Source organism: Puntigrus tetrazona, chromosome 5, assembly GCF_018831695.1.
Source record: "Puntigrus tetrazona isolate hp1 chromosome 5, ASM1883169v1, whole genome shotgun sequence".
Lineage (NCBI taxonomy): Eukaryota > Metazoa > Chordata > Actinopteri > Cypriniformes > Cyprinidae > Puntigrus > Puntigrus tetrazona.
In genome coordinates this window covers 19,545,423-19,572,474 of record NC_056703.1, presented here as the reverse complement: position 1 = coordinate 19,572,474, position 27,052 = coordinate 19,545,423, and the positions used below count along the sequence as shown (strand labels likewise).

Genomic DNA, 27,052 nt, shown 5'->3' with positions numbered 1-27,052 from the left:
TCTCTGACTTTTGATGACTTTTAAAGATTGTTAGACGGATGCTCGTATGGTTTTAAAAGTTTAATGAATAACAAAGTGAAGCGGGGCCATCATTGAGGCATTTGAAGCTTGTGGGATTTCACAAAGGCACAGGTGCGTGTTGACGTCGTCTGATCTATAAGGAGGATTGAGGCCAGTGCAAGAGAGCAACGAACCCAGATTAACTCACTCTCCAGATCTCATTAACCTGTTCAACAACATGACATTTAGTGTAGCCTGTTGTCAAAAGCTCAAAATATTGTATGGTGCAGAAATATTACTTACTAGAGTACGTCTGTTGATATAAATTGTAATATTTAATGAAAAATGTAAATAATTAAAGTAAATTGTGAATTAGTGAATTAAGTGTTTTGGGGGTTGTCTTTTATTTTTATTTATTTATTTGCAATCAATTATTTTATTTTTACAAGGGTACAGTGGTTTCTTAATCATTGAGTCCAATCCACATTCTGTAATGCGATTTATAACAAATAAATAAATCTAAAATGTGCTTAATAAAAGTGCTTGTTATACTGACTTTTATCATTTCTTCCCCTCAGGAGAAGCCATGGGGTGCGGTGTCACAAAAACCAGCGAATTCAACAGAAAATTTGATAAAGGTACAATGTTTTCAATGACAACAACGTGATAATTGTGTCATTCAAAGAATGCTGTATACTTGTGTGAGTTCTGTTTATTCAAAGACTGTTTAGCTTTACCTAAATGAATTCTCTTCTTAAAACAGATGGAAATGTCATCCCAGGTCAGTTTTTAACAGTCCAGCAAAGCTTGTGTAAAACCTTATCTCTCGCAGCTATTGAATTCGAGCACGGTTGTCTATTTCTGTATCGTGCCAATAGCTTAAGTAACTCATTTACATTCTTATCTTTTTCATGCTTGTCTGCAGCAGCCATAAGTAAGCAAAATTCATCTTTAATGGCCACTATGTCTGTTTGACTATTGTTAGGCATTAATGCATTCACAGAGTAAGACTGTCAGTGCGCTAAAAAAAATTACTAGTTGTAAATGTTGCAAGTTTTAAAAGAAACATTGGAGCCACGTTATGTAAAGTAGGCTACTATTTAAGCCTTTTTATTTAATTTACTTAAATTCTGCGTTTATTTAATGGGTTAACAGCTGCTTCTTTGTAATTTTGCTAAATTTATTTAGCAGTGTAAATAATAATCTCTCAAAAATCCCTCCAAAAACTGTTGCATTTATAGCAAATCTGTTTAAAATCTCTCTTGAAAGCAATGAAGGCCGCGGTGCTGATCCAGCGCTGGTACCGACAGTACGCGGCTCGCATGGAAATGAGACGCAGATACACCTGGAACATCTTCCAGTCCATGGAGTACGCTGACCTTCAAGACCAGATCAAAGTAAGAAGTCTGGTCTCCGCGCTGTTGTCTTCCGTAGCTGCTGATTAGTCGGAAGTGTGTGTGAGCGATGAATGATAGTCTGCTTCATTTAGAAAACTACGAACAACTATGTGACGTTTCTCACTTTTCTCACACAGTTATACAATTTTCTCGGTTACCTCATGGATAACTTCACTCCATCAAGCAGCGAACGTAAAAGAAGCTGTTGTTTATCAACACATATTTATAGTTCACCACTGGAATTTATCCGTGCTAAACCGTAGGAATGTTTTACACCGTAGGAAAGCTGATCTCGCATATCTTCCGAGAAAATGAGGTTTGCAGAGATGCTGAGTGGGAGAGATACTTCAGCTACACCAATATCGATGTGCCAGACATCTACTCTGGTCCACGGCTGACCTTTCCTTTAGATATGGATCAAGCTGCTGATCTTGTGGAGGCCTTTAAAAACAAACAAGTAGGTGCTCCACTATGTTTGATGATAGTCAGACGGAGCTCGACGTCTTTAACCTCGTCCACTTCTGGTTTCTCCGAGCAGCAGCTGCACTCTCGTTACGTTCTTCAGCTTCTTCTGGAAACATGGAAGTTGCTCAAAGTGTTGCCAAATATCAACCGAGTCTCTACATGCCATAGCAAGGAAATAACCATTTGTGGTGAGAGTGGCTGACACGTTTCACGTTTTTTAAAATTACAATACTATTCGATACCACTTCTAAATACATTTCTCGAACTTTGTTACAGGTGATTTGCATGGACAATTAGAAGACTTGCTACTAATATTTTACAAGGTACGTATCAGATCATTTAACACTACGCTACAAAGTTGTTTTAGCATGTCTTTAAGTGTATTTATTCCTATGGATTTGTGCTGTGTTTGTCTTTCCAGAATGGAATGCCGTCATTGGAGAAACCCTATGTTTTCAATGGAGACTATGTGGACAGAGGCAAAGACTCCATAGAAGTCCTGCTCATATTGTTTGCTTTTCTGCTTGTGTTTCCCGGAGATGTTTATCTCAATCGAGGAAACCACGAAGATCACATCATTAATTTGAGGTAATGGATATGTGCTAAGCACATGCATTTGCTAACGGAGAGCGGGATTTCTCCAAGTACAAGATTCAATCAATCAATCAGATTTGAGGGATAATTTTTTATTTGTTTTTGTCTGTTTTAGGCTTGTGATCAGGGTTAGTTGCTTCTACACCCTTGTCAGCTATCATTTCCCTCTGATTTTAAGCATAATTTGTGAGTAGAGGTAGGTTTAGGGGTAGGGATTGGGATTGGGATTGGGATAAATCTATATTTTTGGGCAGTAATGTTAATCCAGGATCATGTCTTACTTGGCAAAATCACAGCGACCATGTACTAACACAATATATAAGATACTCTTAAAATTTTGTTTGCCACATGCATTTTGCAGTACCCCGGGTTGGTAAGTGTGTTACCAATGATACGAGTAGATACTGATGCTTTTTATAATTAAGTTTTTATAATTAAGGTTCCAATTCAAGTAAATTCACTTTTATTTATGTAGCACATTTAACGTTATAGATTGTGTCAAAGCAGCTTTAGAGTATTAAACAGGAAAATAGTATGGCAATTATGCAAAAGGACAATAGTAAACACTACATTTTCAGTTAAAGGCAGTTTTTGCTGAAAACAATTCAGTGTTGGATCTCTGGAAATCCAAGTAACTCTCTCACTAGACACTCTTGAAAAAATGTTGATTCTGAATTACTAAAGAGTCTCAATAAGCCACTTAAATAAGGGTGTAAATAGCAGTGGTTCTTAACCACAAGGGGGCTTAAAAGGACAGCTCGTTTCAAAAAATTAAATCTGTATAGTTAATTACTCATCCTTTTATTGATCCAAGACCCTTATCCATTTTTAAAACACAAATTAGGATATTTTTAATTAAATCCAAGAGCTTTCTGACCTTGCACAGACCGCAACATAGCTGAAGTTTTTCTAGACCCAGAAACATATTAAGACTTTTTTTAAATAGTCCACGTGACATCCGTGGTTCAACCGTAATTTTAGGAAGCTACAAGAAAGAAAATAAAAATGACAACTTGGTACCATAATGGAGAGTACCATGATGCATTTGCATGAATGTAAACTATTCATGCTCTTCGTTCGTAGCATGCATTGTTTACATGCTGAGGTATTCTTGATGATGACGAAAGACATAATTTGGAGAAGAATTTTTAAATGAAGTCATTATTTTTGTTTCTTAGCACACAAAATGCATATTCTCACCCTTGTAAAATTATGTTCACCGATGTTACATGGACTATTTTACCATGTTTGTGGGCCTGGAAACATCTCAGTTACACTGCTGTCTATGATTTCTATTAAAAATGAATAAATTAAAATAAAAAAAAATATTTGTGTTCCAAAGATGTGATTTACAGAGGCGTATCAATAAATGTGAAATCATTTTTGATAGTGTGCCACATTAAACTGATATTTTAAATGAAATATTGAAAGTTTATTTTTATTACAAAAAAATACTTAGAAATCGTTAGTTAACAATTAGTTACAAAGACACTGCAAATATAACGTAAAACATACTCAACTACAAAAAAACCTTTGTAGAGGGAGAGAAATGACAACTTTTTGGAGTCAAAAAGGTTGATAACCACTGGTCTAGATGAGGCAGTGTACTCATTTTTGTGGTGCTGTAATGTAATAGTTTTGTAATAACTTCAGAACTATGTAATAATGTAATAACTTCAGAACTATAAGGACAAGAAAGTTCATCTCAGTGCCATCAAATTAAATTGTCAAATGAAATGGTCTTTTTCCCTTTTCTACAAAAAAAGAAAAATCTTATGCCATTACGCATTTTTGTTTTTGTGAAAACATGTCATTTTCTCTTTAAAGGTATGGCTTCACCAAAGAAGTACTGAACAAATACAAGGTAGGTCATTTTAGGCCTACATCTAATGTCTGTGTGCTGTAATTCCTAAGCTTCCTGTTCTTAAGAGTTTGTTTACCATAGGGTGTTAGCTCTTTATCTCTATTATGAAACAGTAAGGGATATCCTCGCACTGTCTTTCCAAGAACAGCACATATTAACAGCAAGTGGCCTTACAGTTTAAAAGGGGAAACTCTGGTCAGTTATTTTTGCAGAATGTGGGCCAGTCCTTGGTAAGAGGATTACAGCAAGCAGGCCTCAACACTTTCTGTACTCTGTCACTGGTGCCTGTTAACTAACTAGAAGGTAGACGAACAATCCTTGTCTGCCCTGGCACCTTAGTACGAAAGTGAATATACAGATCAATTCGTTTTTAACATTAGGAAAGTAATATATTTATATTAGCAATAAAGTTGGCTGTTAACTAGCTGCAGTTGAATAAAGTTTTATTACGTTTAATTAGTAGAGAATTTAAAATACGGCTATGAATCATTTGTGGATAGAGTTTATATTTGTACTAGTATTCTAAAAGAAAATTGCAAAATACTTTACTTAAAGCCTTTATAATGCATTTTAAAGGTATTCGTAATATATGTTGTATGCAGTTTATCTTTCCATAAATAAATGTAATAAAAAATGCTTTGTAATATTTAAAGGTTTATTTGTCTAGCGTAATGTTTTAAAGCATTATAAAGGTAGCATTAAATATATATAGTAAGTATTCTAATGTTTTATAATCATTAATATAATTACAATGTATTATTCATGAAATACAGTTATGCATTACAAGGTGCACTACTTTAATAATGCTTTAGATATAAAGGATTTAAGCAAAGTATTACAGAAAATGTCAGGTTAAAGGAACAGTTCATCCAGAAATGAATATTCTGTGATCATTTACTCATCCTCGAGTACTTCTAAACCTGTATTTCTTAGTTCTGTCAAACACAAAGAAAGACATTCTGAAGAAAGTTTGTAACCGGGCTGTTTTGGGTCACCATTGACTTCCATAGTAGGAAAAAAAACACAATGGAGGTCAATGGTGACCCAAAACAGCCCGGTTACAAACTTACTTTAGAATATCTTCTTTTGCGTTCATCTGAAACTAACCAAAATGCTGGAAAGTAGTAAAATGATTTTATTTCATCTAATGTTTAGTTTTAATTTGATAATAATGGTTAATGCGATACAATGATATGATAATAACTCATTAACGTCATCAGTAATGTGTTATGGTCTGTTCTTTTGCCATGTTTCTGCTCTAAGCTTCACAATTATATGGCGTGAGTTGTTGCCATGAATCTGTCATCTGTTCGATTGCTTTAAGCTGCATGGAAAGCGTATTCTGAAGTTGCTCCAGAAAATCTTCAGCTGGTTGCCTTTGGTGACAGTAATTGACCAGCGGGTGCTGATAGTCCATGGAGGAATCTCAGATACCACCGATCTTGCTCTGATAGCTCGAGTGGACAGACACAGAGTGAGTCCAACAAAAGGTGAACATGTCGTTAAAGCACGAACATCACCTCTTCTCATTTTTTAAAGCGGATGAATGTTGTCGTTCTGTAGTACGTGTCCGCTCTGAGGCCCCCGAAGAAGAAGACTCCATCACGCACTAACGTTTACGCCGATTCAGTGCGCTACGATGAGATGATCATCTGTAAGAACAGGAGAGGCTCGCTGACCTTTCCCAAACCGTTTGCTGCTCGGGAAAGTTTTCAAAGACGCTCCCTTCAAGACTTCTCAAGCACCGTGGCTCGGACGCTTGAGGAGGAGTTCGAGGTTCGCTGTAGACAAGCGGAGTTCAGCCTGTCGGGTTTCAGCAGGTCTCAACGCATTCTGGGCTCTGCTCTGTCTTCTGAATCTGAACCAGAATCATCAGAGTTCACAGACACCGCCGATGACGAGTGGAAACAGGTGGGCTTCAGTTGCGCTATCGTGCATGATGTTTGTGGTTGGACTGGTTTGAAGATTTGAATGAATTTAAGACATTAGATCTCTTAGAAATGTAATGTGCTAAACTAACAATGAATGGGCTTTAATTGAAAAATTGATTGCTTATTATTGTCTTGAAACAATAGAATGCAGTTTCAAATGGTAAAATTTTACAGTAATGTAAGTAAATAACATGTGCACAGTCCTGAAGAATGTGTGTCCTTTCATCCCTGTCGTACCTATTTAATAAAAATTGTAAAAACTATATTAGACACAGCTTTCCATTCTAACTTTAAATATATATTTTTTTGATCCAGGCCCTATTTTAACAACTCTCTTGTAAAAATATTTTTTTTCTTTATTTGTATGTCGTCACTTTTCAAAATTAGGATGTTTTTGGTGATCTGAGTGACAAAAATAAAACTTTTTTTTTTTTAATTGTAACAATGCCAGTGAAGAGCAAAAATTAGATTTTAGTATCTGGTAACAGGGTTGACCAAATAGCAAAAAAGTTGTTTAAAATTATAAATAGATTAATTGTTTAGCTGTTTAGACTTACTTTAATGTTTTGACAACTTGAAGCCCCCTAGTGGATCCCTGATTGAAAACAACTAAAGTGCATTTGGAGTATTTAAATTACTGTATGGAAGCTTTTAGGGGAAAAAAAGATAAAATACGCAAAAAATATAAGAGTAAAAAGATTCTAAAAGCAAAGTCACAAGAAAATGTTTTGCCTCGTGCATGAATGAGCCTTTACTTACAACCTGCAACGTCCTTTTAAAATCAAGACAAAGAGTTTTATATTCCTATTTTGTAATTATAAACAACAGCCTGCCAAAATATTGCATTGTTACATGTTAAAATACAGTACAAAAAAAGTTTTAAAAATGTACAAATGTTTCCAAAATATACCTGCAAAATGATAGTCAGCATTATATGTGCTAACATGAGACTTCTAAATGAGATAATTTGTTTCAAAAGCAAAGCAAATAGTATTTACGTTTACACATATGACAAGCCCTCTGATATGGAGTCAAATGTAAGAAGCATCTAACGTGTGGTATCTCTTGTGCGCCATCAGATTTTGGATCTGCTGTGGAGTGACCCCATGTCTCATGATGGCTGCATTCCCAACGAGGTCCGTGGCGGAGGCTGTTATTGGGGTCCTAATGTCACAGAGGGCTTTCTGAACAGGCACAACCTCCAACTCATCATCCGCTCACACGAGTGCAAGCAGGATGGATACGAGTTTTGCCACAATCGTAAGGTCAGGAATGCAGTGATATGGGGTCTCAGGAAGACATTCGAAACGGAAATAATACCGACTGTCAGTTTAGCTAAACTCGAAGCAGGGGTTTTAGATATGTGTTGATATGCGTCGGCTATAAGTGAGTTTATATGACCATGTTCAGTAATTACACACAGTCGTGTTAATTTAGAGCAGTTTTTAGGACACTGTGTCCTGTGAGTAATGTAGCAAATCTCTAGCTGAGCTCAGAGTAAAATTATTCTTCAGATGTTGCCTTTTCATAACTAAAGAAAAGCACGTTCTCATTCACTGTATGTTTTACAAGCATTGACTCAAATACTTTTTTTCTGATTTCCACGAATAGTAGCTTAATGTAGTGTAGCTTAAATGTCCCGATGTTTTTTTGTATGTTTGTAGAAATGTTCTCGACAGGTTGATTCGATTCGGTTTATTATGGTTGTCCCTCCATGTATATTTTTCAGGTCCTGACCCTTTTCTCAGCATCTAACTACTATGAGGTTGGCAGTAACAGAGGAGCCTTCGTCAGGCTGGGTCCAGATCTCGTGCCTTACTTTGTTCAGTATCAAGCCACCAGTATGACCCGAGGACTGAGCTTTCCACAAAAGTAATCACCACACGTACTACCATCAGCCATTTCACTAACTAAATCTGTGCTTCTCAACCTTTTTGAGTCCCCTCAGTGTCCATTATTTCTTCTTTCAGTGTAAAACGCACAGAACACACGGCTCTCAAAGTCCTACGAGAGCAACTGTTTGTGCACAAGACAGATCTCCTCAGTGCCTTTCAAGAGATCGATAAGGAGAACACAGGTATCTGCCATTAAATGCTTACTTTAATACAGTACTGCAGTATTCTGCCACCTAGTGATTTGATAATGTCACTTTACTGAATGAATATCTAAAGCAGGGGTGTCCAAACTTTTCCTAAAGGGTTCCGGATTTGACAAACCGCTTTTGGTGCGTTAAGGAATTCTCGTGTGCGAAAGAAATAAGAATGGATATGAATTATCAAATAGCTTTTAACCGCTACCGCTTAAAATGTTGTGCTATCATCCTGTGGTGACGTTCTGAAACTCCACATTTTATAATTTAAGCTTGTCGGGCTCCTTAAAATTCATCCACGGGCCGTGGTTGAACACCCCTGATATAAAGAATTTAAATAGCATTCAGACTTAACACCACATTTGAATCTTTTCAGATCCAAAAGCTTTATTCAGATGCCAAAAGCAAGCAACAGACGGAGCCGATATACTAATATACTCTCACATTGTGCCGTAATAATGCTGAGAATTCATGATCCTAACCTTTATTATCATACTGATATCTCAGATGGCCAGACAGTGATTCATCTTTCATGAATCATTAAAATATTGGAGCCTGAGATGCTGTGAGCTCTAAGCCTTTAGTGTGCACTGTGAGTCTTTATGAAGTTTAAACATGGTATGAGATGAGATGGTATTGTAAACTGAGTAGAGGCTTCCTCACATCACGACTTAACAAGCAGGAAGGCTTTCTAGTCACTTGGTGGCTGGCTGTTAAAATGCCAAAGTAATATCAGTGCCTCTTATGAACAGAAGTATTTGAGGGTTTGATCTTCGACCCGACAGGACTGATCTGTTTGAACGACTGGGCGAGTGCCATCGAGCGAGTTCTTCACCTGGATCTGCCCTGGCAAGTGCTTCACCCTCAGCTCGTGTCCAGCACCACCGATGGGAAGCTGGACTACCACGGCTGGTTCCGTGACCTTGCCCTCAAAAAGCCCAGTTCTGAGGTAAAGCGGTCCCCGCTTGATCTCTGTTTGTTGCGTTGGCGTTGTAAAATGTGAGTACATTGCAGAAACCGCTGTCCTCTGTTGTCGTTACAGCACATTGAGCAGACTATGCTGGAGACGCTGTATAGACATCGCTCCACGCTGGAGACCATTTTCAGAATAGTGGACACAGATAACTCAGGTGGGAAAAAATATATGATAATAATAATAACTTATTCAAGTTGAGATGAAATGATTTGCCCAATCTATTATGTAAATTATGGCCCTGAGTTCAACTCAAATAATCACCACCATCTCACTTACTTGTAGTTTTTTGAAGACCTTGATGAATTTGCTCAGCTTTGTTTGATTAGGATTGGAACTAAACTCTACGTTAGTCATCCAGAGCAAGATCCGAGGAACCCTGGTGTGAATACATTTATGTCAATGTATTTGTTTAATTTTAATGCTTTTCAGCTTTTTTTCCCAATCATTTAACCCACTTAGATCCCATCCCTCTAAAATCGACAGAAAGCTTGCATTTATCTTAAAATCCAATTAAAAATGATTGATTTGAACCAAGTCCCAAGCAATACTTAAGTAATCTGCCAAACTCAAGATGTATGTCCCAGTATGGAAGGAAAGACTGGTAGCTACTTTGTGTGACTTTAGAAGGAGGTTACCTCTAAAATAATCACTTGTATTTTACTAAGCATTTTTAAAGAATTTGTTCAAAAGGACAAACTCGGATAATATGAAGGCTTAAATTAGGTAGAAGTTCTGCTGAGAAGGTCTTTAAAGTCAGCATTAAACAAACATTGCGGTCATCTTTTCTTTTATATTGTGTCCTGTGTGTTTGAGGGAAATTCTGAGAAGAGAATAAAAATGTAGGATGGGTCTTGCTTTCATCCCATGGGGATTTAATAGATTGTTATTGTTCACCAATTCTCATTGGTTACAGGGAGGAATTAATTTTTGTCCCGCCCTTTTGAAAGATTACAAGGACAAATATAGATATATATTTAAAATATTCTTTTAAAATATATAACCAGTCCACTTTGGTTGCACAGTGACATCCACAAGAACAGACAAATGTAGTTGTGTGGCCTTGAATGGAGCACTCACTCCTATGGCCTGTGTTTGCGTCTCTCTCAGGTCTGATCACTTTTGAGGATTTCCGTCAGACGTTGAAACTGCTCAGTGTCTATCTGAAAATGGAGATCTCTGACGAGGTCATCAACGAGCTGGTTATCAGCACGGACACAAATAATGACGGTAGCATTGACATCGATGAGTTCATGGAGGCGTTCCGGCTGGTGGACAAAAGCAGACTCGAGAGAGGCAAAAGCCTGCTGAAGCTGATTCAGGACAACCAGAGCCTTCTTCAGGAGACAGAGACCCCACAGACCGTCGCCTCTACAGCTCCACAGACTTCACGGTGTCCGGCTTCACAGCCTGCAGATCCACCGGCTTCAAATGCTACAGACCATGCACGCTCACGGACCGCAAGGCCTCCGGTTTCACAGAGCGCAGACTCTCCTGGTTCACTCGCTGAAGACTGCCTGGCTTCACAGAGCGAAGATCTCTGCCACATTTCTCTTGTTGTCCCACCACAGTAACTGCTGTCAAATGACTCTGTTGTAGACCTTAGCCTTCCCTAGGTATTTAAAGCTCAAGATGAAACTTTTAATAGATGTTAATCGTCCTCTCTTAACCAAATATACTTCAGGTACAGGTTTCAGATACACCTTGACGTTGAGTGACCAGTCACACGTGTTCTCTGTGCTTCATTACATAAGCTGCGAGATTTATATTGCGGCAATTTCTGCTTTTGTTTTTATCTCACTGACAACTGGTCCAAGATAAAAAAAAAAAAAAAAAAAAAAAAGGCTTCTAGAATTTGCCTTCATTGCCTCTGACAAATATATTCACACATTCTGTCAAAATGAGCCATCTTGATAATATGTCCATGATATAGTTATATTGTAACACAGAGCGTGTTCATAATGTATTTGATTTGTGTAAATGTGCTATGCAAGTAAATGAGTAGACAAATATCGAAAAAGTTTTGCTTGCAACTGGATATTTTTTTTTAAAAAAGAGGCATACTGACTCTGCGCTTTTGCTGTGAAAGGCACTGTCCTAAAAAAACACCGGCCAAAAAAGCAGACTGCCGCTTTCCTTTCTGCCCACACGCTGACTGAGCCGGGAGATGGTCTTCTTATTAAAAATAACATCGGTTGGGGGGAGTATATTCGCAGCGTGAGGAAGTAATAAGCGTGTATAAGCAGAAACCCATTTCTAAGCGCCAATCGTGGCCGCTTCTCGCCTCAACTCGAGTGAGGCGTTTATCGATGTATTGTAAAGGGAGCGCGATCATGACTAGCAGCGCTTGGCCGCGAGGAGGCGCTGCGGGGCCGCGGCCCGGTGTTTCGAGGAGATCGGTATCGCTGTCTGCTCGCTCGCCCTCCGTGCTTTTGTTAACATGAAGAGGGTACGTGTGGGTGGAAGAAGGCCCGGACAAGTACAGCTATCAAACAGTGCCAGTCTTCACATGTCTACCGTGAGTCACTGCATATCACGAAAAGCTTTTTTTCGTCGTCAGGTTTCATCAGAACTCCCACTCTATCCCTCACTTTAACATCAGAGGTTATCGCCACACTAGTGATTACAACACTTTCCCTGGAGCTGTGGCCAAATAGGTCGCTCGTTTTAACGGCCAGGACCTTATATATATATATCTAGGTTGTTCGAGTGACTGACGCAGGACTTGAGTTGCTTCATTTATTTCATCTGATTTGCAGACCTTGAATAGAGCAGGTATTATGAGGAGCAAAACCCTGGGGTTCAGCGAAAGACGCTGACAGCAGGGTATATCTTCGACTTTGGACAAATATACCGATTTAACGAATTGGCAGTGCTGTTGCTTATTAAAGATGAAAATAATAAATTAATATTAATAATTATTGTCATTATGTAGTCAGTGCACTTTCATTTCAGACTCTATGGACTGTTGAAAAACTTGGAAAATGGTCATAAACTACCTTTTGTCTTTCTTTTTTGGTTTGTACTTTCAAGAGCTTGGTTCAGATGGACAGAATAGTTGTTATAGGGGGAAAAAAAATCAGTGTAAATATTTTTTATTAATGTTTTCCCCAAAATACTGAAGTGTGTGTGTGTGTGTGTGTGTGTGTGTGTGTGTGTGTGTGTATATATATATATATATATATATATATATATATATATATATATATATATATATATATATATATACACATACACTTTATTTTATGGTCCCTTAACTAGTTGCATATTAGCAAACATATTACTAGTAATATTAGCTATTTAATAGTATTAAGAATTAATAAATGTTACCATCACTGTATGAAAATATGCGTTATGGGGAAAAATTAATAAAGAATGTATGAACAGAACTGTTCAGTTATTTAAACAGAATATTAACTGATTTTTTCTGTGCAACCGATTGATTGATGATTTATGTTAGAGAATATTTCTATTTCCATATGTTTTAATGAACTTTCTTTACACAAAATAATCATTACTAATCATTTCCTCTTAATGTAAAGCAGCTATTTTGAACATTGTAATAAAAAGTATTTTCTGAGCAGCAAATCAACAGAATGATTTAAGGACTATGTACCAGTGAAGAAAGCAGTAACAGCTGCTGAAAATATGTACAATATATGAAAATGTTAATTAAATAATTTTACAGTATTATGATTTCTAATCCAGCCTTTATAAGAGACTTATAAAAAAAGTAAATAAAGAGTCCAGCTGTATGTAAATGTGGCAGGCAAAAAAAAAAAAAAAAAAAAAAAAAAAAACAGAAACAAGAATTTGCAAGAATTTCAACATTTTTTATTTTTTTGCAAATAACACTAAAAATGTTTACAAAAGCATTGTAGAAAGATTTGTGCAGTGTAAATTATCAAAACTAAAAATGAATATTACTTGAAATGATTTTGCACCTAACATGACATAAGGATTGTCATTCTCAGCAGCAAAAAATACAATGCATCTCAGGAGTACACGAAGTGTTCAGTGTTTTTAAAACCACCCTCAAAGATGTCATGAGGAATTTACCAGCCCTGAAATGAAGGCAGAGGGGAAAAAAAAAACAACAAAACAAAAAAAACAAAAACAAAAACAGCTACACTGCTTAAACATGTTGCTACTAAAGCAAGTGAAATAAACAAGGATGGTATGGCACTAAAAGCTCATCCCTGAAGGAGGGCATCATTCATCTAAGAAAAAAAAAGGTTAGATTGCAAGTGGAAATTTCCCTTGTACCCAACATGGCACTATGGCAATCTTCCTAAGCGGAACTCAAAGACTCTCAGCCTTCCCTTTGTCATTCCAGTTGGACAAACAGTGTGTTGACAGCTTGAGAGTTGTATAACAGGAGATCATTACACACAAAGGCTCACACCCAACAGATACAACACAAGCCTTTCTCCACCGAACTTTACAGTTTTTACAACCACATACACCGTTCCATCTCGAATTTAGGACAATATTCACTTGGTACTACTTCATAAATCTTAAAAAGGAAAACAAACAAAACAAAAATATTTTTAAGAAGGAAACAGAAATGCGTTTGATGACCCCACTTGTAATATTACAAAAATAATAATAATAAAAAAAAAAATCTAGAAATGAACAAGACCAAAGAAAAGACCTTACAAATTCAGATAATGTACATACCATTGAACATATGAATACATAAATATTTGTCTGTCTGATTACAAAACCTTTTTACTTCATTATAAAATTTGCTTTTTACATATCGTTGTATTGCTGTTTCAATACATAATACTGAGTTTCTCTGCACTCTGTGGCAACACTTTACATCTTAAGTTCTCTGCTTTATTAAACACATTATAAACTCACATAGTATGTTCTGGAAAACATTTTGTGACTTTTTTGCCCTTTCAGACAATGAGGCTCTAATGCTCCTGTAAATGGGAAACCGATGGCACTACAGCTATCTGTGTAAAAAGCAAACAAACCAGTTATCTACCAAACCGATGTAATCTTTGGTCAAGCATATAGGGGCAAAAGTCACCATAAGGAATCTGGGAACTGTACAGAAATGGCTCAGGTTCTTAGATCTTTCTTACTCCAGTCACATGATACTTCTCACCACAATAGTCCAGCTTGGTCTTTTGCAGACGGAGCTGAGCAAAGACCTTTTTTTTCTTCTTCTTTTTTTTTTTAAACATAAGTGTGTATACTAACTGCACTGACGACAAAAGTCAAAGAGCCACTCCAATGGACTGGTAGTTAATAATAACTTTTCCCTCAGTTTTCTGTTCGCATACAGCTGAATAAGACACTGCGCGTACACAGTGTTTCCAGTTTGCGCTAATTCTTTAAGATACGCCCATGGCACAGGCAAATACGCAACAGTGTGCACTGCAATCCACGAAAACCGCGGTCGCAATAAGTAACAGATGGTTCACGTCAAGTAAAAGTAACAAACATCAATCATTCCAACAAGCGTCACCAAAATGGGAATGATTTACCGATACATACGACACTCGTGAGTTATGGCAACTTCAGACAGACAACCAAAAATAATAATTTGGACAAAAAGAAACAAATACGACGATTCATCTTTAGTGATATTTTGTAAAGTGTGCAGCTATCACATCCTGTTCAAGTTGATTTTAAATATGGCCTCAATTCATTTTTTAGCAATAGCAAAGGCTCGGAACATCAAGGACAGAAAGAGCGACAGAAACGAGCAGTGATTCAAGTGCTACAGTCTTTTTCAGCCACAGAGGGTTAATAGAAACCGAACGTGCACAGAAAAAAAAAATGTGCAAACTTCACCGATAACCTCTCAAAAACCCGCTGACCTTTAACCCCTCCGGCTCCTGATACGACTGTGGGTTCGGTGGACTGTAGTTGTGCTCTCTCTTACAGAACAGACGTGTTTTGCTGTGAAAAGGGATGGACGTAGTTCTAAGTTCGCCACTGATTGGCCAATATCTGTGTGTGACATTTTCGTCTAGTTCCACCTTAGACCCTCGTTTATCGTGCAGCAGAATCACATTGTGTTCGTAAGTACTGGTAAGGCAGAAAAATTCAAGTCTCTCTTGTATGTGTTCTACGTCAGTGTTTCGTTCATTACGAAATGCTGAAAGCTAGTACAATGACTGTAATACAATGCCTTAAAGGAGACTGTCTGACCTCTTTTAACAGCCATCATCACTGAAATGTTTCTGGCATCAGGAAAAGATACTATGAAATGAAGAGGAACGCTGAAGTGACTAGTTTCCACTTGTTGTCACACTGCATCGCGCAAAACGGTGGACGGTGACCCACCGGAGCAGTTCACCACAGTGTGACAAAAACATGCAAGCATTGACATGCCTGCAGAATTACACACACATATAAAATCACACACACACACACACACACACACACACACGCAGGTATGTACAATCACACATACACACGAGTTCTAAATAAGACCCAGTTTTTTGTTAGCATATTAGACCTTTTCGCTCTCTAATACTCTTAGAAGAGGTAAATCAATAGTTTATCTGCTCATTATCAAAGGGTTTGACATACGAAGAGCTGTGTTAGTTCAAGGTCTGCCTGCGTAGACCTGGATACAGTAGTGTGGGAAGAGATCTGAAACACTTCAAGAGCACAGGCCGTGAACCCTTCACGCTCTCTCATGCTGAAAGGGTTTATGACCCTTCAGGAACTATGGACTCTGTGAGCATGCAATGCATATACGTGTTTTCAAAAGGCAAGAGAGTGTGTTTCAGGCCTCTCGGGACTAGGCAACAGAAGCCTCCGGAAACCCAGAGACGCTTGTTCGAAACTGAAGTGGGTGCTTTGAGTTTACATATGTTTTGACTGGAGATATGGCTGTTTGGAAGGCCATGCTCAAGGAAACGAGAAAAAGTCACGAGTCATATAAGTGACCCCTCGGCAAACGGTGGTGAGCGAGCGGGGACTGGCCCCTGAAGACGAATCGCACAGTGAAAACTAACATATAAAAAAAGAGTGAGGAGGATAGACGTGATGTCCTCAAGGTGAGACTCCACCAGTCATCTTCATCAACACTTTTGCGCCTCTACCGGCGACATGGCGATGTAAGATCCGTTCCTCAAAGGCTGATTGGTGCGGTTCTCTGGCGAATCCTCCGCTTGGTTGCTCACTTGGGTATAAGCGGTTTCGTCCTTCGCCGTCTGTACGGAACATGCAGAACCATTAGCGAGTGCATTGTTAAAAATCACGTAGATGGCAAAGTGAAATCATGTATCGCATGGACTACGTAGCTAAACATCGAATCGAATGCTGTGAAACGCTGCGGAAGTGCATTACAGTCGGCATGCAGGAACAGCAATGAACACGATTTGCAGAAACAGGAGGTATTACTCATATTCATGTTTAACTTAAATGGTCACTCATAATGCTTAAAATGACCGAACACAATGATACAGGCGACTTTGAACAAAATGAAAGCAAAATGTGTGTGTAAGGGAAAAATAAGACTTACAGCAAAAGAATGAAAAGCTTCAGTAAAATCAATACGTTTTACTTCATTCTGAATTGGAACAAAAAAAGGGGAGGAAAAATGTTACTGGAAACGAAAACATAACAGCATTATGCATCACTGGTAGATTTCAAGTAAAAATAAATTCTGTAAAAATAACTTTTGAACATTAGTAGATAAATGTGCAAAACTAATTTTTCCCCACTCAACCATTCACTGAAGGTCATAACAATAATTGACCAACCCAACCTATAGTTACTGTAAACAGCAAAGAAAAACTGTACAATAAAAGAAGACTTTCATAAAGTAATGCGTGCACTAGAGCACATGCATTTCCTCGTGCAGACGCATGCATGGGCATCGAAGCCAGGGTTAGTGTCGTCAAGGTAAGTGACTCATTTAATTGACTTAATTTAAATGTAAAGTTTGAGGGGATTCTAAGGGATTTTCCACACTGGCTTTTCTAGAGAACATTAACAGTTATTCCATTATTTTTCCACAGAAATGTATCAATGACCTTCAAATGGCATTTCCACTAGGCAACTAGGCAAAAGAAAGCTCATACATTTTTTACCTTTCTCTGGCGGTTCCTGCAGACGAGGAAGATCAGGACCACAAGTAAAATGGCCCCCAGTCCCACAATGATGACTGGGAAGTTGGACACGATTGTTACAATAAACAGAAGTGTCCTCATCTGGGCCGCAGATTCATCATCAATAGTTGCCGTCTAAAAAAAAAAATCAGCAGAAAACAAAAATCAACTTTCTGATCAAAAAAAAAAAAAATCGGGAAGGAAGCAAGGATGGCAAAAAAACTCACCTCATTGACATACATAATGGGGAAAATTGTCTCATTCAGGAATTTTGTTTTGCTGAAAAAGAAAAAAGGCTAATGAGGCTTCAGTTTTTTTTAATCCATTCTTTAAGTTGTTTTTGTGATGACTTTACTCACGGGAAGCCAGAGACTCGCTTCAGTATGACATTGAGCTGAGCTCTCTTACAGGCACGAATGGGAACCCCTGTGGTCTGCAGAAAAAAAGCAAGGGGACAAGTTACAATTGGAAGTCAACCAATATTCACCACAATACACGCAGCGTTTGCTCGGTTCCACCCGGAACAACACGTGGAGCAAGATGAGTTCATCAAACACCAACTTGATTCAATTTTCCACCACGACATGCTACAAAACAACAGCTGGGATTCTAGGTAGAGTTAGGTGGGTGCAGTTTCACATTCACTTGTGGTTATGAGAGTGAATCACCTTTTTTTCCTGTCATGGTAAGGACCGGTGTATACTACTTTCAGATTCTAAACCACGAGAGCCCTAACAAGTCAGTACAGTCGCTGTAAAACAGTAAAATCACAAAGCGCCGCCGCTGCTTACCGGGTTGATGTCGAGGTATGTTTCGTGTTCTTCCTCGTTTGGGTTCATTCCGTCAATGGCATTGATGTACTTCTTATCGGCTTGGTAGAAATGAGGGAATGACACAACAATGGGTGCACCTGTACGGTGAAGGGGAAATAGGATTAGTTGATGTTCTTTTATTCAGATCAGTGGTTGACAATGTCCCGTCTAGGAAAGCACTATGAATAACAACGGCTTTATCAGCTATTGCTTTATAATGACTGGTCATAAAGACTAATTAAACCGTAAAGAGGATTAAAGTCATGTCAAGACTCAGGCCAACAGTTCAAACCAGTAGGTAACTTTTTTACCTGGCCAAACAAAAAAAAATGTAATAAAAGTTAAATACTACAAAACTTCATGACACTTAAATTTATACACTTTTTAAATAAATTATGGCATACAAAAGCAAAATTCAAAAGGAAAAAAAATCTTTTGAAAATGTAATTTATTCCCTTTTCCCTTAAAATGTCACATGATCCTTCAGAAACCATTCTAATATGATTTTATTTTATTATAAATCAATTATGAACACACTTGTGGTGCTTGAAATTTTTGGGGAAATTCTTTGATAAATGTAAAAGTACAAAATAACTATATTCAGCTAAAATAAAAAATATTTTGTAACATTGTAAGAGTCTTCACTTCTCACTTTTGATCAATTTGTGTCTTTGTTGAATAAAAGTATACATTTCTATACAAAGAATTCTTACACTTTTTTTTTTTGAACAATTGCATATTTCTCCAAATGCTCACGTTTGTAAGTCATAAAGACATGTAAATGATCCAACAAGTAAAAGCGCACCACTGGCCTCCATGGAGCAGGTGACAGATTAGACTGCAAAGCTGCAGTTTTTGACATTTTCCATTATCTAAAATAACATCCCTGCGGCATTTTCTGAAACTTTTTTTATGCACACTAACAGAAAATAAAACTTCCTCTTTTGTTGGCACATACTCAATGAGAAGACGGCAAACACATAAAACACCCACCAAACACACAAAACACTACTATTGACTGCTTAGACTAGACTTTCGTAAGATAGGAGTAATATGTATCATATCTGATTTACACCCCATATCCCATTCCTTAATAGCACTCTAAATATAACTATTAATGAACATTCATGAACCCTTCTAGGAATGATGACTAATCAAAGCACGCGCAAATTTCGACAGCTGTTTCCTATCATGGGCCCTCACATGATAAAAGTGAGAGTTTACATTCGTTCAATAATAATATTAGCCTACTAGTTTATGGCGGAAACAATAGGGGCCGAGATAGCGTAATCTGTCAGAGGACACCTACAGTGAATTAAGTGCTTGAGTCATAAAACTGCACTAAAAGTTATTCATTAAACGCTGAACCCTGATTTCCCTTTCATAGTCCAAGAGTGTGCAAACAAAAGTAGACCAATTTAACTTGAACTCGGGTTATAAGGCCACCGATCAGTAACAGTAAACCCTGAAATTCAATACTATTTACACATGCTTTGGTTGAATGTAAGTCTGGACCATCTATTCAGGGCACCGAAATCTCTAGCGCACTTTACCTTGTTAAACAGATTACCATATTTAAAGTGTTACTCTATTTTTCCCGTGCAATTCAAGGAAATGTTTTTTTTGAAAACATCCCACACCTCAAACCTCAACATCTACACATTCACTGTAAAAACCTACACTAGCAACCCATTACGGCTGAAGCCAAGGTGCTTAGGCTTACCTTGCCGACAGACGCTGACTTTGAGGACTCCTTTTCCTAGACAATCCCCAGCAGGCACGCAGAAGCCAGCGTTACTGGGGTTCTCATCTGGAGGAGCGAGTACATCTGACGGAGGGGCGAAGCGGAAGGCAGGGATGCCCTTCACCTCCGTGTCAGCCACGTAACCCAAATGAATGGATCTACGTGTGATAACAAGCGTAAGCAACCGTGTAGAAGCGACCAAGCACCTAGTAAGTGATAAAACATGTTACTTACCGGCACAGATCTGCAGCAAAGATGTAAAGGAGCTCTTTCCTGGACAGGAAGGTGTGGAAGACACTGCCATCGGTACCGTTGATCATGTTGCTTTGGTTAGACGACCACCAGTTCATCTGACTGCGAGTGAGAAAATTAAAAGATGTAAAGACTAATGGAAAAGGAATGTTTATTGTGCTTTTAATTCTCCATGATTCTGTTTTAAAAAGCAAAAAATGAACACTTATTGTGCAAGACATTCGTTTAAAATAATGCCGTTTGTTTATATAAATGTAAATGTGCGTATGTGTGTTCATGTAATTATTTTATAAAAAAAGATTTTTTGTATGACATTTTTGGAGAGTTGTATTTATTTGTATATGGGTCAAATGAAATCAGGTTATGGGGTAACCGAGAAGAGCAGGAGCTCTTTACTTGGACTTTATACTTTGATATTGACTTTTCTAGCATCTAATGCAAGCATGCTGTGTGTTTAACCCAATTTCCTAAGGTAGGAAGAACAGAGCAAGCATGCAAGAATTCTCACTATGTCAGTATGGCATTGCAGATTACGCAAGCATTGAGGTACCTGATGCCATTCCACGTGTCAATCTTGCCGTAGTCCATGTAGTTCTTCTCTCCAGTGTGGAAGACAAATTCACCCTCGTGGGTTCCATTTTTCTAAAGTCAGCACATAAATTGAATTTAACGTAATGCTACGTCCATTAGCAAAAAATAAGTCACGTAAATCACAGGCTAAAGATGACTAGAAAGCCCCCAAAGAGCACAAAAATAGGTTGTTTGGCGGCCATGACATGAATGCAGAGTGAAAGAGCGAATGTTTTATTAATGTAAACTGCTTACTCGCTGGATCAAGGCACTGACATTATACCTACGATTGCACAAACTGCAGATATTTACTATCTGTCCTAAATCTAATACATATATAATCCCTGAAGAAAGTCTATAACCCGTAAGAGTAAACCAGGCCACTGTGTCAAGCCTGACACACTGGTCAACATCTGCAGTCTACGACGGACAGGGTCATGATAACGTCACTTGCTTATCCTGGTCTGATCGTATATGTGCTTTAAAGCCTGCGTGTGCTACTTTGCGTTGGTTGCACAAATATATGACCCATATAGCCCATGTTTTATCTCCATTTAGACACCGAATATGATGAGACTGCAGATTCTCACATTGTACATAAGGCCGAAATGCTCATCCACTTCTGGTCTCATGGCGTGGAGTTTGGACAGCAGCGGATCTTTGAAACCCCACAGGACCTCATGAACTGTGCGATTCATAAACACCTCGATGCCCATGGAGCCCATCCACATAGACACAGCAGTCCTCAGAAAGAAGGAGTAGGAGTTTAACTCGTTCATCACGGCCTGAAACAAGAGGGAAAGAATTCAGAGCAAATTCTTTGCATTTGGATCAAAGATAATCAGATTAACAAATGCTATGGGCAGACTAAATTTAAATGCAAAATGATTTGTTGCCAATGCAAAACAAAATCCCGCTTACAATGAATGGAATGTTAACCGTTATCACACGGTCAACCTCAGGATCTCCTGATGACATGTTGCGAAGAAACACGAAGCTCTTGGGATTCGTGGCAAAGATTTTTGTTCCATTCTCAAGGAAAGTGACATTTTCCCTGGGTCGGTATTCCCTGATAATAGAAAGAAACGTTTCATTTAAATTTACAATTAAGCAGACATGTATTTTAATCAAAGATATCGCAAAATTGTAAAATTGAAGCAAAACTAATTTAATATACATTAGAATATGCTGATTTGCAGGAAATGATAAAAAGAAGCTGAAACTGAACCCTTTTCTGTCATTACTCGCGTCTTCACTGTCACTTTTGATCTTTTTCAATGCATCCTTGATTAATAAATGTATTAATTTCTTTAACAAACACCCAATTTGCGAATAATGATAATTTTACAATGCATGATAAATATTTGACATTTAGCTTAAAGTGGGTAGGTGAACGTTTCCTGTTTTCTTTCTACTTAAAGCATGAGTCATTTCTAGACTTGGGTGCCAAGCTTGTAGTCACTGACAACAGACAGTAACGTTTAGAAAACAAAACACTTCAGACAGCCCAGGATCGTGAAAATGAACCAGTTTTAAGACCAGTTTTAAGGTAACTCATCACATATAAAGATGCAGGTACCTGTAGGTATATGGCCCTATTTGAGTGACTTTGGGCTTCTCCTTCCCAGCCAAAAACTCATCTGGGTTGGTAACATTGAAGAAGAAATACTGCATGTAAACAGGTGGTGGTGGATTTATCCAGCCCTCCAATACTCTACTGTTCTCAGCCAGTGTGATCTCCTGTGAATGAAACAGAGTCAGAGGTCAAGACAGGGCACCACATTTAATGTTTAAGGGGAGTTTCAATCAAATTTAGGGAAGAACGAACACAAAAGCAGAAAGCCGACTGACGTTTTGACTCTTGAGTTACCGAAGAGGAAGAAAAACATCAACATCAGCGATCCGCGACACACGTTTCTCTGCTGTCTGAATTTCCATGAGAACGTAGGTTCAGCAGTCCCACTTCTCACTTCTTCAGTGTCGTGATTCAAACTCAGACGGAGGAACGAGGTTTATTTTGACACACGACACTAATTTCAGAACAATGTCATTCGTGACAGCACAAAAAAGTTGTAGTAATAGACAAAACGAGGCTCCACGAGGGTGACTTGTGACGATCACTAGTTCATTTTTTACTGAAATGCAGATAAAGCTATCTGGAGTCACCAAAAGCCACGATTTCAACAGTGGTGCAGAGCTGACGCTTCAAAACAACAAGCACCACAGCCCCCCTACACTGGACACTCAGCGTCTCCAAGGTCCTTACAGGAATCACTAGTTAAAGCACCTTAGGTTGTTTATCATTCAAACATAATATGCATCCTAATCCGAAATCCACCAACTGGTTCATGACAAACTGTGCTTTAATTTGACTTTATTATGCATCTGAGAAAAAAAAGGTGTCTTTGTTCAAACAGGCCATATAATTTAAGAGTAAACCTGTCTTTCTAGCTCCCCCCCCACCCCATCTTCTGAATGGGATCTCTGTAATTAGGAGCAACCCTGTGCTTTACCATAAAGTACTAGTACAGAGAAAATCTGTGGCTATTCAACTTAATCAACCATGTGTAGCGAAATCAGACTAAAGCTTTTCTTTAAAGTAAGATTATGTAGCGTCACACCCACTGACTATTTTCTAATCTTTCATGGTTTCTCAGGAAGTTTGTCAGGGCATATTTTCTTTAACCCGTACTGACAACAGATGTTAATTACGCCTGCTTAAAAAGGATGATTATGGTCTTGCATTTTAGCTTATAGTCACCAATTAATGTTTAATTGCCTAAAACCGCCAGACCACACCTTAGCAAGAACAGATACGCCAACAACTGGGGTCAGTCCGATTTTTTAAAATGCAAGTCTCTACTCTCCGAGGCTCCATTTATTTGATTCAAAACACTGTAAAAACAATAATATTGTAAATTATATTACTCCAAAATATATTTTGCTCTTTATTATACAGATTTATTTTCGTTATCAATGGTAAAAAAGTGCTTTTTAAAATATTTTTGTAAAACCCATAAAATCCTGCATACATCTGAAATGCATCTTATTCAAAAATCCAAAAATGATATATGTACATAATGACATTCTTTACAGATAATGACAGCTATTCAATGGAATATGTTTTGAATGTTACAAAAAAAAATTACTCAAAGTAAAAACACGATTACCAAATGACTGCATTAACCTCTACACACAACGGCGCTCTACAACCTTGAGAAGAGAGATCTTTGAAGGTCCTAATGTCCAAAGCCTTGATCGAGCAACTACGGCCAAGGTAAGAAAAACAACAAATGTTTGTATTGAGATAGTGAGACCATTTGTCCTTTATGTGGCTGTACCTAACATTACAAAACACCAGTCAAGTGGATACCCGAGCCGGTCTTCCGCTTATGAGGCTACCAGCAACCTTAAATGATATTTTTATACGTATCTGAGCATGTTGTGCCAAAGTCCTCACACAGCCAAGCGGTGCAGATTCTGGTGAATTAAAATGTAAGCACTAATACACAGCAAGCAACGAATGCACTCATAAGCCCGTGTCAAAGCCTGTGTTTTAACTCGAGCTTAAAGCTGCTGAGGGAAAAGGCAGTATTAACTGTCAAAAGACGTAAAACGCTGAAAAAACCCCTGCCTCGGAGCCACATAGTGCGTCTCACGTACACGTCCTGAAGCATGCCACCCATTCCACGCCCTGCTCAAGACACACACATCACCCCAGGGCTTGAAAAAAGTTGTCTTGTCTGGAGAACTTAAGCCTGGCGGCTCAACGTGACATGTTCGGGCGCCGGAGGTGACTTAATGAATATAAAAAGTGCACCGTTCGTAAGCTCGGTTGTCGATATACGGGACAACATCCGGCGAAGTTGACTTCGCCCGCAGACCCCCGCCCGCGCATCCCAGCTTCGGGGAATCACGCGGAGCACCGAATACTACACTCGGTTAAAAATACTGAGGGTGGAGGTCAGAATTCCAAGTATTTTTCCAAGGAGAACCGGCTGAGACCCTCCCCCACAGCCGCACACACACAGCACACCCCCCTGCCGACTACACACGAACAGCCTTTTCCCGTTACACTCGAGACGAATTCACGCTCCGCTATTTTGCAACGGAAAGCGTTTGATTCTCGAGCGGACGGCACCGCTTGCCGAGGCGGATTCGAGAGAGGGACGGGGGGAAAAAAAGTGTTTTCCGCAATATGATAGGCTTCGCGGTCGCGGGCAGCGACCAGCCCACTTTAATCAGGGTTACTAACAAACCCGCATTTACATCACGGTCATTTAATATCAGGTTCTGACCACCTACACGCCGAAGAGGGGGCATTAAAAGGCCACAAGACCGGTTTTTAGTTGACGTGACGCGAAATTGCGTACAATACAGGAACTTGCCTCGTTAACGTGACAGCATTTAGAGCCGACCGCCGTGCGATTTCGCAACGCTTGCATCAAAGCGATATTAGCAACTCCGCGTGATGCTCGGAAAGCCTCGCGTGGGACAACACCAGCCCCGGGTCGCCCCGAAAGCCGGTCTCGCGGCAGAATCGGACACTTTGTAAACGACTTACCTTTTTTATCCGCTCTTGAATCATTGTTTGGAAGACTTGAGCCACCAGAAGGGCGATTCCCAGAATGAGCAGATGAGCGCACACGATCCCGGTGGCGTAAATGGCACAAGATCTCCTAGTCATTTTTGACGTTTAAAACGGTCTAATCTGTAGAAAAAATAATAACAATAATAACACTATTCTCTCTCTCTCTTTCGAACTTCTGCTGGACAAGCTCCCGGTGCGTCCCCGTTTTTCTCCGTTAGTCTCAAAGGTAGGAAGGTTTTCCCTCTCCTATCATTGGGAAGTCGGCGTTCACGATCCCGGCGATGTGCGATTAGCGGGATGCTGAGATAAGAGACTATCAGCTCTAACGCGGAGGAACAGAGGTCTCGTCCTCCTCCCTTACTAGATTCAAATGAGCCAGTCATGCATGAGAAACACACTTTTTGGAGCGAGGGGCGTGTTGAACCTCCCTCGGAGCTGAGGTCACAATTTAAAGGGGTTTTCGAAACGGATTTATTCGCGTGCCTGTCAAAACGACGAAGCAAATGCGCAGCGCGCTTCTAATGTTGCTGTCCCTCACACAATTTATAGGCTACGTTAAGGACAAGACAAATGCGTGTTTTCACTAATAGCAACTAAAAGTGTCAAACTTCGTAACCAGCCCCATCCCAAAAATACACTCGCAGTGCATTCAGTGCGTTAATGTCGTAAATGAAGGGCTAAAATATACAAAGGACGACACTGAGCAGACGTTACCGCTCAGCGGGACGTTGTTGTGTTTTTAGAAGACGTTAGCCCGAGACCGTTAGGTCTTAATTTAAGTTCCGCTATCTGCTGTCGTGTCTCCTTAAATGACTGCTGAATGAACATGAATAATGGGCGGCCCGCAAGGTAAGCGATGATTGTCGCATCTCTTTTGTCCGAGGAAGCGGCGATTCTATTGGATGACGTCTTCCCGGACCACCGGTCTAGGACCGCCCCCGGAGGACGGCGATTGGCTGAGGGCTCAGAAGTGCGATGCCGAATTTGATCGACTGATTTCGGGGCGGAGTTTATTTAAAGGGAGCCCTCATCTCCGAGGCGCGCTGGAAATCTGCTGTTTCTAGCATCCCGCGCCCAAGTTTGACGAAGATTGAACCGGGTAGCTCACTACCACTGAAAATAAAGCTCAGTGTAAGATTTTGAAGCTGTTTTACGCTGTCGTAATTATTGCTTTACCTAGGTTAAACTAAATCCTAAAAACTGCTGGTTTGGTCATATTTAATTTGCATTTAAATTGATTTCCCCTTGTTGCTATTGTGTTACAAAAAACGTCTTGCATATTTCTTAAAATATACCAGACTTACTGTCACTTTATGAGTCAGCATAACCCCAAGGAAATGGGTGTTTTTTTTCCAGAGTTGCTGATTTGAATTCATGCATCACTGGAGTAGAATTTAATGTGTCACCCAGGAAGTTGAATTACCAATATTATTACCCATTTTAACCCGTAAAAAGGGCTGGAAAATACCTTAGAGACAATTACTTTATGGCTGCACTTCACTATAACACGTAACAGATATCAGCCCACCTCCAGGTCACTGGCCTTCTCACGGCAGGCTGCCATGCTGCTGATAAAGACGGTGAGTTGATGCGAGAGCTGTTACGCCAAGACACTTGACGTAGTTTTTGCACTCAGTGTTTTTCTCAGGAGTTGGGCCCATGTGCAAGGACTATTTCGAGTTCTTG

At 39.1% G+C, this 27,052-nt stretch overlaps 2 protein-coding genes across 2 annotated transcripts; one reads left to right on the top strand and one right to left on the bottom strand.

Annotated features, from left to right (window-relative positions):
• Positions 1 to 586: 586 nt before the first annotated feature.
• On the top strand, positions 587 to 11,139 carry ppef2a (protein phosphatase with EF-hand domain 2a). Its single transcript, XM_043240231.1, has 18 exons — positions 587 to 638; positions 764 to 781; positions 926 to 934; positions 1,270 to 1,397; positions 1,535 to 1,589; positions 1,679 to 1,854; positions 1,933 to 2,050; positions 2,139 to 2,185; positions 2,284 to 2,450; positions 4,284 to 4,320; positions 5,645 to 5,794; positions 5,884 to 6,231; positions 7,331 to 7,516; positions 7,981 to 8,123; positions 8,222 to 8,328; positions 9,126 to 9,289; positions 9,383 to 9,470; positions 10,424 to 11,139. Exons 1-18 carry the CDS (start codon positions 587 to 589, stop codon positions 10,885 to 10,887), a joined length of 2,457 nt encoding a protein of 818 aa, XP_043096166.1. The 3' UTR covers positions 10,888 to 11,139.
• A 1,986-nt stretch (positions 11,140 to 13,125) lies between these two features.
• scarb2a (scavenger receptor class B, member 2a) lies at positions 13,126 to 25,747 on the bottom strand. The gene is made up of 13 exons (XM_043238749.1): positions 25,340 to 25,747; positions 22,355 to 22,515; positions 21,697 to 21,844; positions 21,366 to 21,560; positions 20,756 to 20,847; positions 20,188 to 20,307; positions 19,933 to 20,111; positions 18,189 to 18,307; positions 17,757 to 17,830; positions 17,625 to 17,676; positions 17,380 to 17,532; positions 16,809 to 16,856; positions 13,126 to 16,497 (listed from the first exon to the last, which is right to left on the bottom strand). The coding sequence occupies exons 1-13, from the start codon at positions 25,460 to 25,462 to the stop codon at positions 16,366 to 16,368; spliced, it is 1,596 nt and encodes a 531-aa protein (XP_043094684.1). The 5' UTR covers positions 25,463 to 25,747; the 3' UTR covers positions 13,126 to 16,365.
• Between the last annotated feature and the right edge of the window lie 1,305 nt (positions 25,748 to 27,052).

Bases quoted from the DNA above. Each gene is read 5' to 3' on its own strand.
- scarb2a (XM_043238749.1), bottom strand. From the start codon at position 25,462: ATGACTAGGAGATCTTGTGCCATTTACGCCACCGGGATCGTGTGCGCT. The intron at 21,561-21,696 runs GTAAGCGGGATT...CTCTTGTTTCAG, and splicing joins CGGTTAACATTCCATTCATT to GCCGTGATGAACGAGTTAAA. The intron at 17,831-18,188 runs GTAAGCAGCGGC...TTTTTTCTGCAG, and splicing joins CATACCTCGACATCAACCCG to ACCACAGGGGTTCCCATTCG.
- ppef2a (XM_043240231.1), top strand. From the start codon at position 587: ATGGGGTGCGGTGTCACAAAAACCAGCGAATTCAACAGAAAATTTGAT. The intron at 2,451-4,283 runs GTAATGGATATG...TTCTCTTTAAAG, and splicing joins GATCACATCATTAATTTGAG to GTATGGCTTCACCAAAGAAG. The intron at 4,321-5,644 runs GTAGGTCATTTT...GATTGCTTTAAG, and splicing joins AAGTACTGAACAAATACAAG to CTGCATGGAAAGCGTATTCT.